Source organism: Bos indicus, chromosome 26 (assembly GCF_029378745.1).
Source record: "Bos indicus isolate NIAB-ARS_2022 breed Sahiwal x Tharparkar chromosome 26, NIAB-ARS_B.indTharparkar_mat_pri_1.0, whole genome shotgun sequence".
Taxonomy (NCBI): Eukaryota; Metazoa; Chordata; class Mammalia; order Artiodactyla; family Bovidae; genus Bos; species Bos indicus.
In genome coordinates, this window is record NC_091785.1 from 20,682,687 (window position 1) to 20,698,861 (window position 16,175).

Sequence of the window (16,175 nt, forward strand, 5' to 3'; positions counted from 1 at the left end):
CCTTTGAACATCTGATATTTCTGCACACAGAGCTCTGATATGCCTTACTGCCAATGTGGCAAAATGAGAAGATAGATCTGATTTTGAGTCTTAGCTCTTACCACTCACTAGATGGTGACTTTGGGCATCTAAGTCACTCTAAGTGACTAAGTCACTCTCAACCTGTTTCCTTATTGTTAAAATGGATACAATAATTCTGAAAGAGTAAGAAGCTACTTCTTCCTGGTTTGCCCAGAACTTTCCGGGTTTAGCACTGAAAGCCCCGAGTCCCCGGCAACCCCCTTTAGTGCCAGGCAAAGTTTGTCACACTTAGGATTAAGTAAGACAGAGTACATAAAATGTTGTGTACCTTGTAAGTTGTCAACAACTGCAAGCTGCCTTTCTGTTGTTGTTGTTCAGTCACTAGGTCATGTCTGACTCTTTGTGACCCCATGAACTGCAACACACCAGGCTTCCTTGTCCTTCACTATCTCCTGGAGTTTGCTCAAATTCATGTCCATTGAGTCAGTTACCTTTCTGTAATCACCCTTTATAAGCTGAATTTGTACCTCCCCAGTTTGGGGGAGTGTTTCCTAAAACCTGTGTGTGGGGGGTTGCACCTGATTTCCTACTGGGGCAACAGTGTAAGCTGTACTCTTCTCTATTATTAGATCCTGAAGTATTTTGCCTGGGAACCTTCATTTCAAAACCAAGTCCACAACCTTCGGAAGAAAGAGCTCAGGAACCTGCTGAGATTTGGGCAGTTGCAGTCTGCGATAATGTTTCTCTTATACTTGACTCCTGTGCTGGTGAGTGACAGGAGTCAGTGGGCGGGGTCAGCTTCCTGGAGAGAAAGGTCTGTTTAGATAGATGAGAGGTGCCTGCACCTCTAGGCCTGACCCTGAAACCCAAGGAACTCTGACCTACTCCTTAAGTCGTCATGCTGTCCTTCCTACCTCACGGCCCCTAGATCTAGTTTCACCCTTAGAAACAGTTTGATTACCTGGCTGCCTGGAGTAACTACAGGGGATTCAACATGAATGTGGTATCTAGGCATGGTCTGCATGGGAAGGCTTCTCGTCTGTAGGAGAAGGAATGCTGATCATAGGAGCCAGGATTCTCGAGCTCTGGTCCTAGCAATGCCATTAGTTGACTTTGTGACCTCAGGCAAGATAGTTGCTCCTCTTCTGGGCTCAGATTTCTCTGTAACATGAAAGGTTGAGATAATCCCTAAGACTCCTTCAGCTCTGATACAGTACTTGGAACACGGCTGCCTGACCGCTTTTGGGATAGGTCACTGACGGCTCTTCTTCTCCAGGTGTCTGTGATCACATTTTCTGTTTACGTCTTGGTGGACAGCAGTAATGTTCTGGATGCACAAAAGGCCTTTACCTCCATCACCCTCTTCAATATCCTGCGCTTCCCCATGAGCATGCTTCCCATGCTAATCTCCTCCATGCTCCAGGTGGGTAGGATCTCTCACTGCCAGCTGAGTGTGCTCAGTTGGGTCAGACTCTTTGTGACCCCATAGACTGTAGCCCACCAGGCTCCTCTATCAGTGGGATTTTCCAGGCAAGAATACTGGAGTGGGTTGCTGTTTCCTTCTAGCCCTGGTTAAAAACCTTAGATTCCAGAATGACTGGTATGTCCTATCTCATTTCCAAATTCTGCTGGTGAACCTTCACTTAGAGAGATTGGTTTGGTCTCTGGAAACCAACAGCATGATTTAGTAAAGTCTCTTAATAAGTTTTTTGAACCCCCGTTTTTCTGACTATAAACTGAGGATAACCATAACCAATCTCATACACCCACCAGGGAGACAAGGTTGTGAGAGTGTTTAGTGAGACTATGATGATTAGCTCTGCTCCTGGAACATTTCTAAGCCCTTTTCTTGGTTCAGTTTCCTCCATATATTTCCAGCACTCTTAGGGTATTTATAAAGCATTAGGGAAATATGGCACAAAAGGAGAGAAAAGGCTTCTCTCTCTCAATTAAAAAAAAAAACAATTGGCTACACCAAGTCTTAGTTTTTTGTTGCAGCATGCTAACTCTTAGTTGCGGCATGCAGATCTAGTTCCCTGACCAGGGATCAAACCTGGATCCCCTGCACTGGGAGCAGAGTCTTAGCCACTAGATCAGGGGACTTCCCTTTGTCCAAAGACTTCTCTTTGTGTGAAGCCACATGGTGATAAAACCAAATGCAATCTGGGAGCCTCAAGCTGTCAGAAAGCTAAGTTTGGAATCCAGTAGGCTTAATGGCACCCCACTCCAGTACTCTTGCCTGGAAAATCCCATGGATGGAGGAGCCTGGTGGGCTGCAGTCCATGGGGTCTCTCAGAGTCAGACATGACTGAGCGACTTCACTTTCACTTTTCACTTTAATGCATTGGAAAAGGAAATGGCAACCCACTCCAGTGTTCTTGCCTGGAGAATCCCAGGGGTGGGGGAGCCTGGTGGGCTGCCGTCCATGGGGTCACACAGAGTCGGACATGACTGAAGTGACTTAGCAGTAGCAGCAGCAGCAGGCTTAAGATGGTCCAGAGGGAGTGTCTGGGTCCTGAAAACTGAGCACAGTCACTGAGATGGACCAGGTACCAGACCTCAGGAGGATGTTCCCAGGGAGGTGGCAGACTGGCGAGGCAGCCAGGATGACAAAGTGTGGTGACCTGTGTTCATCCGGAGGTAACTGGCTTCAGAGAGTTCAGGCCCTAGGAAGGACCGGGGTTTAGGAGGAGCCCTTCTGGTCCTGGGGGGTGTTAAGAAGGCTGGTAGATCTGGCTGAGAAGGCAACAACATGCTCTTTTTTAGAGTCAGATGGTTTATCACATAGATAGCAAAAGCAGGATCAACAAAGGTGACAAGTCTCTGCAAAACAAAGGGGCAGATGAGCAGGCGAGTGGGCAGTGAAGCCCTCTACAGGAGCTGATCCACACCGCAGCCATGCAGTTCTAGAGCCCACAGTTGTGCTTCAAAGAGGGGGCGAGGCAGAAAGTGCAATGCCTGCTTAGCCACTCAGTCATGTCCGACTCTTTGTGAGTCTTTGAACTGTAGCCCACTAGGCTCCTCTGTCCGTGGGATTTTTCAGGCAAGAATATTGGAGCGGGTTGCTATTTCCTCCTCCAGGGGATATTCCCAATCCAGGGATCGAACCCACATCTCCTGTGTCTCCTACATTACAGGCAGATTCTTTACCTGCTGAGCCATCGGGGGAGTCCCCCAAAGTGCAGTACTTCCTCAGAACCCAGGTCATGACAAGAAGCTGTCTCGTGACAGCCTGCCCGGAATGGAGGAAGTGAGAAACATCCTTGTATATCCCCCCAAGTTCTCCTGTTCCAGGGGGACCACAGGGCATCCTGCCAGTGCTTAGGTCACCTGCAATTTAAGCCTGGCCTAAGTGGGGATATGCCAGGTCACTATGGTTCCATGGCCACTTCCTCCACAGAGGGTCCCGGTAGTGATTCAGGACACTGCCTGGGTCATCAGAACATGGACTCAAAGAAGAATATACCAGGGGCCCAGTTACCAGAATCAGACAGAAACTTCATCTTAGAAGGAGGCAGAAGACCATTTCTGGACCTAGGTACGAAGCCTGGAGACAGCAGAGTAGAATTAACCTCCCACCCACCCATACCATCACCACCACAATGAGTTTTCTGAGGGGCTAAAATAGAGCCTCTTAATTTTCCTGTGTTCAGAGTAGGGTGGCTCCTAGGGCTGAGATGTGGCTGAGTCAGGGGTAAGGGAGTTGTGGGGTGGGTAGGGAGCCAGAGACTCCAGCTGTGGTAAATTGCAAATCATGGGCAAAAAGCCTGGCAGGTTGACGGTTGACTGCTTCCACATCCAAGGCTGATGATGAAGTCACACTCCTGGTCTCCTCGTGCTCATCATTGAACGTTGTTCCTCTGTGTCCTCCTCTAGGCCAGTGTTTCCACAGAGCGGCTAGAGAAGTACCTGGGAGGGGATGACTTGGACACATCTGCCATTCGACATGATTGCAATTCTGGTAAATGAATTTGGAAGTTGCTTCCCATATATATTCACGGTGCTGGCACCAGGACTTTGATACACAAGGGCAGAGCAGCAGCAAACTGAAGGAAAGGGAAAGCCAAGGGACTTATCTTGCATCTATATTTGCACTGATATTACTTAAATTTTGCCTTCATTTAGAACAGATTTCTTAGTCAGCTAGATTGCCAAGCAAAGTTGGGCCAGCTCTTTTGAGAATAAATGGGGAATCCTGCAAAGGATCTTGAAAACGGAAGTCATGATGGAGCCAAGTATGTGGAATTGGGAAGGGAGGCTGCAGTGAAAGAACACACAGGTTCCAAAGGTTTAAGGATTGAGGGTCATTTGTAGCCAGAACAAGCCGTGGTTCTGGAATCCAGGGCAGGGGTGGCTGGGTTTATATATGGAAGTGGAATTTATACAAGAGACTAGGCAACAGAGGGCCTGGGAATGTACCCAGAGTGTCTGTAGATCAAGAATCTGAACTACCAACTGGCTTGGGACTCCTAAGTATATAAAGAACTTTGTATGCAGGAGACACTTGGTCTCACCCCTGGGGCTTTCATTTGCCTCTTGGCAGCTCAGGATTTAGCACCAGACAAAGGCAGGCTCTTCTGGAGGAAGGAGCGAGGGACACATGAAAGCTGAGAAAAGACAGACAGACATGCGGGGACCTACATCTGACTTAAAGACAGGAATTTTTCTCAACAGATAAAGCTGTGCAGTTTTCTGAGGCGTCATTTACCTGGGACCATGATTTGGGTGTCACAATCCAAGAGTGAGTTGCCGCCTTTTCTTCTTGCTGTATTTTAAGATTCTCCTTGCTGGTCTTGTTATAGGGAAATTCCATGTAATGTAACACATGCGGAGACAAGCTGTGCACGTGTTCAGATCCTAGCGCAGGTTAAACCCCTGGAGGGATGGACTGACTGCAGTCGCTGTGACTGCACCTGCCCCCTCCCCCCGCCCACCGCCGCTTTCCTCCTGGGGGACAGTACAGCTGAGAACCTGTGAAGACATGTGTTCTCCAGATTGTGGATGGAGGTAGTGCAGGCTGGCAGGTAGCCTAGGTCTCTGGATGTGCCAGAGGATACTCACGAGAACCTGAACGCAATTTAAGTTCATTTATTCACTGAAGAATAGTTATCATGAAGGACCTGCCTTCTTTGCCCAGAGGGGATGATGTGAGCTGCTTCTATAATCAACTTCAGATCTGGAATTTTTCATCTACATAACCCCTTCTCACATTCTGCCCTGTAGGTCACCCCCTGCCTTAAGCCAACCCTTTCTTGCCACACTGCTGCATGTAATGTGTTCCGTAAGCACTACGTGTGTGAGCACGCCAGCTCCATCACGAGCTCAGCACCACGGAGCATGCCAGGAGCCCGAGCAGGCCAGGCTTTTTCACAACTGAGTACACCTAGTGGTCTTCCTGCCACTTTCCACACTCTCTCTTGTTTCTCCATCCTCTAACATGGACCCTGGAGCTTGCCTCAGCATATGTCAGTCAGGCCAGAAGCCCTGAGCCCTCCTAACCTGAAAGCCTTAACTTTACAGAAGAAGAGTGGACGTAGCTCCCACTTTGCTAGTTGTATAAGTTTAGAAGGAGCCTAGCTGGATGGGCAGGTTCAGAAAGCCTGAGAACAAGTTCCTAATGTTCTAGGAACTCAAATATTAGACTAGAACAGAGAGGTTCCCGGAGCCTGGCCCAGTGTGGGCCCCTACCCAGCCACGCTCAGCCAAATCTCCAGGGAAGGGGGCAGGACATCTGTGCTCTCAGTGAGCATTTTATTGAATTGCTCTTCTCATTGAATAGTCAAGTTTGGGATGCATTACTCTGTTCCAGCCCCATTAGTTTAGAAATTGAGAGTCCAGGAGAAGTGAGACTCTAAGATCACACAGCTCAGCTGTGGCACAGTTGGGATTTCAACAAATAGGGTCTTGTTCAATGGTGCCACATAGTTCTGAAATTATTTTTCCATTGGAAACTGGCTTTTTGCACAAACAACTTATAAATTAAGCCTTACTCTCTAAAGTCTTAGAGGAAAAAAAAAAAAAATAAAAACATTAGAGGACTACTTTGAAACTTTGTGTATCCAAGATATATTTTCCAATCTTGAAGGAAAATCTCCTTTGGCATCTGAGAAGTGGCAGGAACGTCTACCCTCCACTTCCTTCAAGTACACTTCTCTCTTTCAGTGTGAACTTGGACATTATGCCAGGCCAGCTGGTGGCTGTGGTGGGCACTGTGGGCTCTGGGAAATCTTCCTTGATGTCAGCCATGCTGGGAGAAATGGAAAATGTCCACGGGCACATCACGGTCAAGGTGAGAAGGAATGCCAAGGAGAAGACTTCTGACATCAGATGTGGGAAACACTAAGAGCGCTGCCTTCTCATGGGGACAGACAATTAGAATCTGATAACCGCTCCTGTCAGGCTGCTGTTGGTGGGGTCTCGGGGACGTCTCGGAGACTTATAAACTGTACATTCTTTGCCCTACTCCACATATACTATCATATTCTGGAGTAGATTCTAAAAACCTGCACTTTTAATGAGCTCCCCAGGTGATTCTCACATGCATACTGAAGTTTGAAAACTGTTGAAAGATGTCTTCTTTCAAAGTATAGGTAATTCTACTATAATCCATGTTTCTGAAAACCTCCTAATCTACAAAATTATACAATAAAAATAAGAGGACTTGGGGGAAAGAGCTGGAACAGATCACTAAAAACATATGTAGCCAGGCTACCAACAAAAATAAGAGCAATAGCAATAAAACCATAGCATTGTAAAATCTCCACTGACTTTTGACCCCAGCTTCACAATTAGTTCTGGGCCTCTCACCTCTTCCTTTGAGAGCTGGGTGTTGGAGGGCACTTTAACAGAGAGGAAATGTTTTCGTGGCATCTCCATCAGCACTCTTAGCTTCACCAGAGAGCTAAATTTGGGGGAAATCATAGGTACTTGGAATCATTTCACCAGCCACTACTTGCACCCAAAAGAGGCATGTCTGTAGATTTTTAGCTTTTCTTCTTAAGATCTTCATATATTGCTAAGCTGTTCTTCTTCATTATAAGAAAATATGCCCCTGATTACTTAACATTGACATGCCTGGAAAAATTTTAAGAGCCAACACTTCTTCCACGTTATACTGACATTTATTCCCTGATTTACTGATCATTAATGAGATAGTTTTCATACTGTTCATGAATGCTACAGGAGATCAGTGGAGAAATAACTCCAGAAAGAATGAAGGGAACAAGCCAAAGCAAAAACAATACCCAGCTGTGGATGTGACTGGTGATAGAAGAAAGGTCTGATGCTGTAAGGAGCAATATTGCATAGGAACCTGGAATGTTAGGTCTATGAATCAAGACAAATTGGAAGTGGTCAAACAGGAGATGGCAAGAGTGAACGTCAACATTCTAGGAATTAGCGAACTAAAATGGACTGGAATGGGTGAATTTAACTCAGATGACCATTATATCTACTACTGTGGGCAGGAATCCCTTAGAAGAAATGGAGTAGCCATCATGGTCAACAAAAAAATCCGAAATGCAGTACTTGGATGCAATCTCAAAAACGACAGAATGATCTCTGTTCATTTCTAAGGCAAACCATTTAATATCACAGTAATCCAAGCCTATGCCCCAAACAGTAACGCTGAAGAAGCTGAACAGTTCTATGAAGACCTACCAGACCTTTTAGAACTAACACCCAAAAAAAGATGTCCATTTCATTATAGGGGACTGGAATGCAAAAGTAGGAAGTCAAGAAACACCTGGAATGACAGGCAAATTTGGCCTTGGAGTACGGAATGAAGCAGGGCAAAGGCTAATAGAGTTTTGCCAAGAGAATGCACTGGTCATAGCAAACAGCCTCTTGCAACAACACAAGAGAAGACTCTATACATGGACATCACCAGATGGTCAACACTGAAATCAGATTGATTATATTCTTTGCAGCTAAAGATGGAGAAGCTCTATACAGTCAGCAAAAACAAGACCGGGAACTGACTGTGGCTCAGATCATGAACATCTTATTGCCAAATTCAGACTTAAATTGAAGAAAGTGGGGAAAACCACTAGACTATTCAGGTATGACCTAAATCAAATCCCTTATGATTATACAGTAGAAGTGAGAAATAGATTTAAGGGGCTAGATATGATAGAGTGCCTGATGAACTATGGACGGAGGTTCATTGTACAGGAAACAGGGATCAAGACCATCCCCATGGAAAAGAAATTCAAAAAACCAAAATGGCTGTCTGAGGAGGCCTTACAAAGAGCTGTGAAAAGAAGAGAAGCAAAAAACAAAGGTGAAAAGGAAAGATATTCCATTTGAATGCAGAGTTCTAAAGAATAGCAAGGAGAGATAAGAAAGCCTTCCTCAGCGATCAGTGCAAAGAAATAGAGGAAAACAACAGAATGGGAAAGACTAGAGATCTCTTCAAGAAAGTTAGAGATACCAAGGGAACATTTCATGCAAAGATGGGCTCAATAAAGGACAGAAATGGTATGGACCTAACAGAAGCAGAAGATATTAAGAAGAGATGGCAAGAATACACAGAAGAACTGTACAAAAAAGATCTTCACGATCCAGATAATCACGATGGTGTGATCACTCACCTAGAGCCAGACATCCTGGAATGTGAAGTCAAGTGGGCTTTAGAAAGCATATCTACGAACAAAGCTAGTGGAGATGATAGAATTCCAGTTGAGCTATTTCAAATCCTGAAGGATCATGCTGTGAAAGTGCTGCACTCAATATGTCAGCAAATTTGGAAAACTCAGCAGTGGCCACAGGACTGGAAAAGGTCAGTTTTCATTCCAATCCCAAAGAAAGGCAATGCCAAGGAATGCTCAAACTACCGCACAGTTGCACTCAACCCACATACTAGTAAAGTAATGCTCAAAAGTCTCCAAGCCAGGCTTCAGCAATACGTGAACCATGAACTTCCAGATGTTCAAGCTGGTTTTAGGAAAGGCAGAGGAACCAGGGATCAAATTGCCAACATCCGCTGAATCATCGAAAAAACAAGAGAGTTCCAGAAAAACACCCATTTCTGCTTTATTGACTATGCCAAAGCCTTTGACTGTGTGGGTCACAATATACTGTGGAAAATTCTGAAAGAGATGGGAATACCAGACCAGCTGACCTGCCTCCTGAGAAACCTGTATGCAGGTCAGGAAGCAACAGTTAGAACTGGACATGGAAAAACAGACTGGTTCCAAATAGGAAAAAGAGTACATCAAGGCTGTATATTGTCACCCTGCTTATTTAACTTATATGCAGAATACATCATGAGAAACGCTGGGCTGGAAGAAGCACGAGCTGAAATCAAGATTGCTGGGAGAAATATCAATAACCTCAGATATGCACATGATACCACCCTTATGGCAGAAAGTGAAGAGGAACTCAAAAGCCTCTTGATGAAAGTGAAAGAGGAGAGTGAAAAAGTTGGCTTAAAGCTCAACATTCAGAAAACTAAGATCATGGCATCTGTTCCATCACTTCATGGGAAATAGATGGGAAACCGTGGAAACAGTGTCAGACTTAATTTTGCGGGGCTCAAAATCACTGCAGATGGTGATTGCAGCCATGAAATTAAAGGACACTTACTCCTTAGAAGGAAAGTTATGACCAACCTAGATAGCATATTCAAAAGCAGAGACATTACTTTGCCAACAAAGGTCCGTCCAGTCAAGGCTGTGGTTTTTCCAGTGGTCATGTATGGATATGAGAGTTGGACTGTGAAGAAAGCTCAGCGCCAAAAAATTGATGCTTTTGAACTGTGGTGTTGGAGAAGACTCTTGTGAGTCCCTTGGACTGTGAGGAGATGCAACCAGTCCATCCTAAAGGAGATCTGTCCTGGGTGTTCATTGGAAGGACTGATGCTGAGGCTGAAACTCCAATACTTTGGCTACCTCATGCGAAGAGTTGACTCATTGGAAAAGACTCTGATGCTGGGAGGGGTTGGGGGCAGAAGGAGAAGGGGATGACAGAGGATGAGATGGCTGGATGGCATCCCGACTTGATGCACATGAGTTTGGGTGAATTCTGGGAGTTGGTGATGGACAGGGAGGCCTGGCGTGCTGCGATTCATGGGGTCGCAGAGTTGGACACGACTGAGCGACTGAACTGAACTGAATTGAATGAGATAGTTTACATTAAATAAACATGCAGCATAGCAAATCAGACTCTACAGATTTACCTCTGTCTCCTAACTCCTTTCAGGGTGCTTTTTCCTGCTAATTCATATCCAAGTTTGTCCTCAAACCCGAGGGCATTTACCCTCGATCTTTCTTTTGACATGATCAGATTCATGCATCAGCCTGGTGCCCAAATCTCCATCTCTGAGTTCTTGCTTTCTAAGGTGTCATCTATCTGGTTTCCCCTATCAGTGCTGGCCCTCTGTTGGTCCTAGTAAACTCACCAGGGTCTAAAACCCTGTTCTAGAAGCGGCATGTGCGTTCATCCTTCAGCTTTCAGATTATGGCTAGAGAGTGATAGTCCAAAAAGGAGACTTTAAATGATGCATGGGATATTGAATTTTTCTCCCTAGTTGGTGCAATAAATACATGTACCTTTATAAAGATCAATTGTCCAGTCAGCCTGACATTTTTCCAAAGTTACGTTCCGTTTGTTCCTTCGACCTCCACCACCCCCTCCTTCAACCCTGCATTTCCAGAGGTACAGAGCAGTCATGTGGTCTAATCCTTCCCATCCAGGGCTCTGTAGCGTATGTCCCGCAGCAGTCCTGGATCCAGAATGGCACCATAAAAGAAAACATCCTTTTTGGATCAGAGTTGGATGAAAAGAAATACCAGCAAGTTCTGGAGGCCTGTGCCCTCCTCCCTGACTTGGAAGTGCTGCCTGGAGGAGACATGGCTGAGATTGGAGAGAAGGTACTTGGGACACCAGGGGATCCTGAAGGGTGAAGGAAAAGAGCGAGGATGGTGAAGAAGTCCATGGCAGTAAAGTAGTTGATCAATTTAGGTAGTCAAGCCTGGAACAAACATCAGAAAACTTGAGTTTGCACAATATGTTGTGCAAATATTTAAATTTAAAATTTTGTACCTGAAAGCAAATATAAGAGTTGTGTAATCTAAAGGAAAGATAATGAACCTAGGACCTGGTTAACTAACCAGCGGCTAACCCGAGGTAGACCTCTGGTGGAGGGCCAGAGGCAGACGGGGGGAGCTGTCTGAACTCTAATTCTGTACACTAATGTGGGCCAGAGTAGGGTTCTAATAATCTGCAGTGAACACATAGAAACCTAATACATTATTAAATGCTTTTCTTAAAAGTTAATTTTTAATGGCCGTTTCATATTATATGAATATAGTATAATTGGTTTACAAGTCCCTGATTACTATTTATTTAGGATGTTTTTATCCTCTTTCCCCATTATTAAAAATAAATATAGCAGCCTTTTGGGGAAAGGTCTTGAGGTTGGGATGCTACAGATACAGCTCTAGAGTGATTTTGTTTTTTAATTCAGCATACATTTCTTGAGTACCTACTATGTGTCAGATACTATTTTAAGTGCTGGAGTTATATCCACAAACAAACAGGAAACCCACCGTGATATAGCTCTACATTCTCCTGGGGCAGGAAACAAAAACAACAACAAAATAAGTACTATGATATAAAATGGTAACCTGGGCACACATTTAATTATTAGGTTTAAAGTCATTTATTTGAATCAAGGATATTTAATGAACTTGTGTTACTGAACACAAGTCTGGCAACAAAGCCAGCCTACTGACACTGAGTTGTGGTACAGGAAAGTACAGTTTATTGCAGGGCCAAGCAAGGAGAACGGGCAGCTAATGCTCGAAAGACTGGAACTCCTCAGTGGCTTTCAGGAGAGGGTTTTTAAAGGCAACGTCTGGGGTGAGGGTTGCAGCTTGTAGACTTTCTTCTGACTGGTTGGTGGTAAAGTGACAGGGTGCTATTTCAGGACTCTTAATCACCAACCTTCTGGTTCCAACCGGTTTCAGGTCTAAGTGCTTACGGTCAGCCAGCAGTTATCATCCTCCAACTGCATGAGAATTTTTGTTTCTGCAGAACAATTTAGAGATATGTGGATTGTTATATATACCCCTTAAGGAGGAGCTGGGGCTCTGTTTTATAGCTGAACTATTGTTTCTTGACTGCTTTTCCTTTGTTTCCACATTCCCTCGCTTCCCTAATTAGTAACTGCTTGGAACTCAGGTAGGTCAGGGAGACTAACACTTTTTTTTTTTCCTACAAATAAGAAACAGGAGACACAGAGGAGCTTTTGTACCCAGGAGGTTGCCCTGCAGGGTCCTGCTTTGTTTCAATCCTCCCTTTTATGTTCCTTAACTTGAGGGGAACAGGTACGAGCCAAGAATGGGAATAAAGTTTTGGATAGAGATGTTTATCATAAATTCAGTAGAAGAACTCAGTTTTAGGGGGACTCAGTTTCAGTACTTAATAGAAATTCTTTTCTTCCTCAGGGTATAAATCTCAGTGGGGGTCAGAAGCAGCGGATCAGCCTGGCCAGAGCTACCTATCAAAATTCAGATATCTATATTCTGGATGACCCTCTGTCAGCTGTGGATGCCCATGTGGGAAAACATATTTTCAACAAGGTCTTGGGTCCCAATGGCCTATTGAAGGGCAAGGTGAGAACTTATTTAAAGTAATGAAGACATGAAGAAGGGCACACATCTCCTAGGACTGCTGGGTCCTAAAGCAGATTTCCTTATTTCCCTGCCCTCCTGGGCTGCTGAGGAGATAATATCATGCTGGTCTTGCAGGAAATGGCCTAGTGAGGTCTCCCATCTAGTGGTCATAGCTTATGTGAGAACTGGGTAATTTGAGCCTTATTCTCTGGCTCCAACACTGAGCCTCTTATTAATTAAGGGTGATTAATTATGATTAAAAAGTCCTTAGAGATCTGTTATATAAGAAGAAATATATTTGGTTTTGTCACTAGTTCCTGGCATAGAACTTGTTGTTCAGTTGCTAAATTGTGTCCAACTCTGCAATCCCATGGATTACAGCATGCCAGACTTCCCTGTCCTTCACCATCTTCTGGAGCTTGTTCAAACTCATGTGGACATGAGTCCACTTGTGATGGGAGACAAGTGATGGGAGGGCTGGAATTTTCAGCCCCAAACACCAGCCTCTGGAGAGAGAAAGATGGGCAAGAGGCTGGATTATAAAATCGCTTGAATAAGGAGGTTCCGAGAGCTTCTGGGTTGGTGAGAACATGAAGGTACTGGGAGAGCATAGGAATTCTGCACAAGTACTCCCTCCAGCAGCAAGTGTAGAGTGCGGGCTGGCAGCACTCTATCTTGTGTTTGGCTTGTTCCCTTCAAGATTTTTTTGAATGCGTCCACTCAGGCTGGTAGGGCGGCTGTCCCTCTGAGGCCTTTTGCCTCTCTCTCGGATCAGTGAGTCAACAGGAACTCACTTTCCCTCCTATTTTTGGTCTTGGTTTCTGTCCTTAAAGACAATTGGCTGCATTCATTCTTGAACTGAATACCCACTCTGGGCCTGGTTCATTGCAAAGACTGGGCAAGCAGATGAAAAGTTCTCATCTCTGCTCTCAAGTGACTTATCTAACTGGCAGACATATCAAAAAGCAAGCCATAATATTATAACACAAGGATTATTTTTAATGGCAATCTATACAAACTACTGTCTGGTGGGTTTCCCAGGTGGCTCAGTGGTAAAGAATCAGCCTGCAAAGCAGGAGACTCAAGTTTGATTCCTGGGTTGGGAAGATGCCCCTGGAGAAGGAAATGGCAACACACTCCAGTATTCTTGCCTGGGAAATCCCAGGAACAGAAGAGCCTGGCGGGTTACAGTTCATGGGGTTGCAAAAGAGTCAGACATGACTTAGCAGCTAAACCCCAACAACATACAAACTACAGAGGAAACATTGGAGAAATACCCAGTTCTTGCCTGGGGACTCAGGAAAGGCTACCAAAAGGGTTGGCTTTGAGCTGAGACTCAAAGATGGGCATCTCCTGCATCTTCATGATACGAGTGACCTAGTGTCTGTGGGGCTGTCTGTAGAAAGCAGAGGCAGTGGGCTTGGGATATTGCTCCAGAGGCTCATCTCAATACCATGACCCTATGTGAGCCTCATTACTCATCTGCAAGTGTTCATCTTTCTTTGAGTGGAATCCCTGTGTCAGGAGTCAGTGTGATCCATAAATAGACAACAATACGAGGAGTGCCAAGTCCTCCACATCGGGGAGGTCCTGGGCCAAAGCTCCCTGCCCTGTAATGTTTCTAACGTGCTAAAATAATCTGGGCAGTTCTTGTTGGATCAGTGGTTTGCTGGTTAGTGAGAGGGCAGTTAATTTTGTGTGCCTCAGTTGTATTGATAGCCCTTGATCTCAAGTGACATCCCTAAGCCTAACTCTTGGCTGCCCAGAAAGCTGGAGGGAAATGTGTGCAGGGCAAACCTCATTGTCACTACAGAAAAATAACTGAATATATTCATGATGACAGTCTCATTGTACACACAGGGTCAGATTTTAGGATGAGATGCTGGGAAGTAAAGAGGAAGTAAAATAAAGAGGTCAAGTGGTCAGGGCCACATTTGGAAGCAAAGCCCCACAGTGACTCTGTTTTTCCTTTTCAAGAGTAAGCTAAAGAAGGTGGTCACAGGATCGTCAGCACAACTTACTGTTATTTTTACAGACTCGAATCTTGGTGACACACAGCATTCACTTTCTTCCCCAAGTGGATGAGATTGTGGTTGTGGGGAATGGCACCATCATGGAAAAGGGATCCTACAGCACTCTGCTGGCCAATAAAGGATTGTTTGCTAAGAATCTGAAGACATTTGTGAAACAGACTGGTCCTGAAGATGAGGCCACAGGTATGTGAAGAGGATTGGGACAGGATAGAACTCGGATGTGGAAGGGACGGGAGTAGAAAACTACCACTATTTGCCTGCTGACCTGCTCAGCACTCAGTGAACTAAATGTGGAGGTGAATTAGCCAGAGATCCAATATCTGTTCTTTCTGTGTTTTGTGTCTCTGTAAAGAAACACAAACACAGACATTTTTTATGTGAGCCAAAATAGGGGCCCATCCGGCTCATCTGGCCTCTGACATGCAGTCATAGGTTACTCTTTAGAAGATAGGGCTTCCCTGGTAGTTTGGTTGGTAAAGAATCTGCCTTCAATGCAGGAGACCGCAGTTTGATTCCTGGGTCAGGAAGATCCCTTGGAGAAGGGATAGGCTACCCACTCCAGTATTCTTGGGCTTCCCTTGTGGCTCAGCTAGTAAAGAATCCGTCCGCAATGCGGGAGACCTGGGTTCAATCCCTGGGTTGGGAAGATCCCCTGGAGAAAGGAAAGGCTACCCATTTCAGTATTCTGGCCTGGAGAATTCCATGGACTGTATATAGTCCATGGGGCTGCAAAGAGTCGGACATGGCTGAGTGACTTTCAGTTCAGTTAGAAGATAACTGGAGGTATGGGGTGATTAGCTCTTGTGGGAGAGACACCAGGGGCAGGAGTGACCCCTTTTAGGGAATGCCCTGGTTCACATATTCCACCCTACCTATCCAAACTCATTAAATCACTTCCTGGACAGCTTTGTAATACCTGGTATTAATAGTGAACTGCTCAATCACTGCTAAGCCCTAACAAAGGATTTGACTAACATACCAAACACCACTGGGTGCTTCAAACCAGAACAGAGTCATGGCAGGTGCGTAGTCTCGCAGTACACCACAGGAATGGCCCTACCTAATACAGGACCGCTGGGGTCACGGGTTAGTTCCAGGCAGTAATGGAGCCCTGGTCTCTGAGGTCCCTCCCAAGAACCTGCCAGCAGTCATCCCAGGCATGGTTCTGGGTATCTGCTTCAGGTGGCAATTACCAACAGGAGGTCAGGACTGAAAAAGTAAGATCTGCAAGGGCATTCTAAGAGTCAATCAGAAGAGGCAGAAACTTCAGAGCCTGGAAGTGGGAGCACATTCAAGCCTTGAGGTCAGAAATATGTGATAGTTTTAAACCACAAGAGTCGGAAAGAAAAGCCTAAACCAGAAAAGTCTACAAACACTGGCAAGAAACAAAGAGTGGTCAGAAACAAAGACTGACCTTTGGTGCCTTAGGTGACCTTAGGATGGTGCGGGCTACGGGGACTGGGAGCCAGCCCAGGAAAGTTGGGCAGGGAGACCAGCAGGAAGG

The 16,175-nt window shown here is 45.3% G+C and overlaps 1 protein-coding gene across 1 annotated transcript in view; it reads left to right on the forward strand.

Annotated features, from left to right (window-relative positions):
• ABCC2 (ATP binding cassette subfamily C member 2) overlaps positions 1-16,175 on the forward strand; it is an 83,513-nt gene that overhangs the window by 42,509 nt on the left and 24,829 nt on the right. Inside the window, exons 12-19 of the mRNA XM_070780630.1 lie at positions 651-788; positions 1,298-1,444; positions 3,898-3,982; positions 4,696-4,762; positions 6,184-6,310; positions 10,716-10,892; positions 12,471-12,638; positions 14,674-14,854. Coding sequence (XP_070636731.1) covers positions 651-788; positions 1,298-1,444; positions 3,898-3,982; positions 4,696-4,762; positions 6,184-6,310; positions 10,716-10,892; positions 12,471-12,638; positions 14,674-14,854 — 1,090 coding nt within the window. The remainder of the gene's footprint in view (positions 1-650; positions 789-1,297; positions 1,445-3,897; positions 3,983-4,695; positions 4,763-6,183; positions 6,311-10,715; positions 10,893-12,470; positions 12,639-14,673; positions 14,855-16,175) is intronic.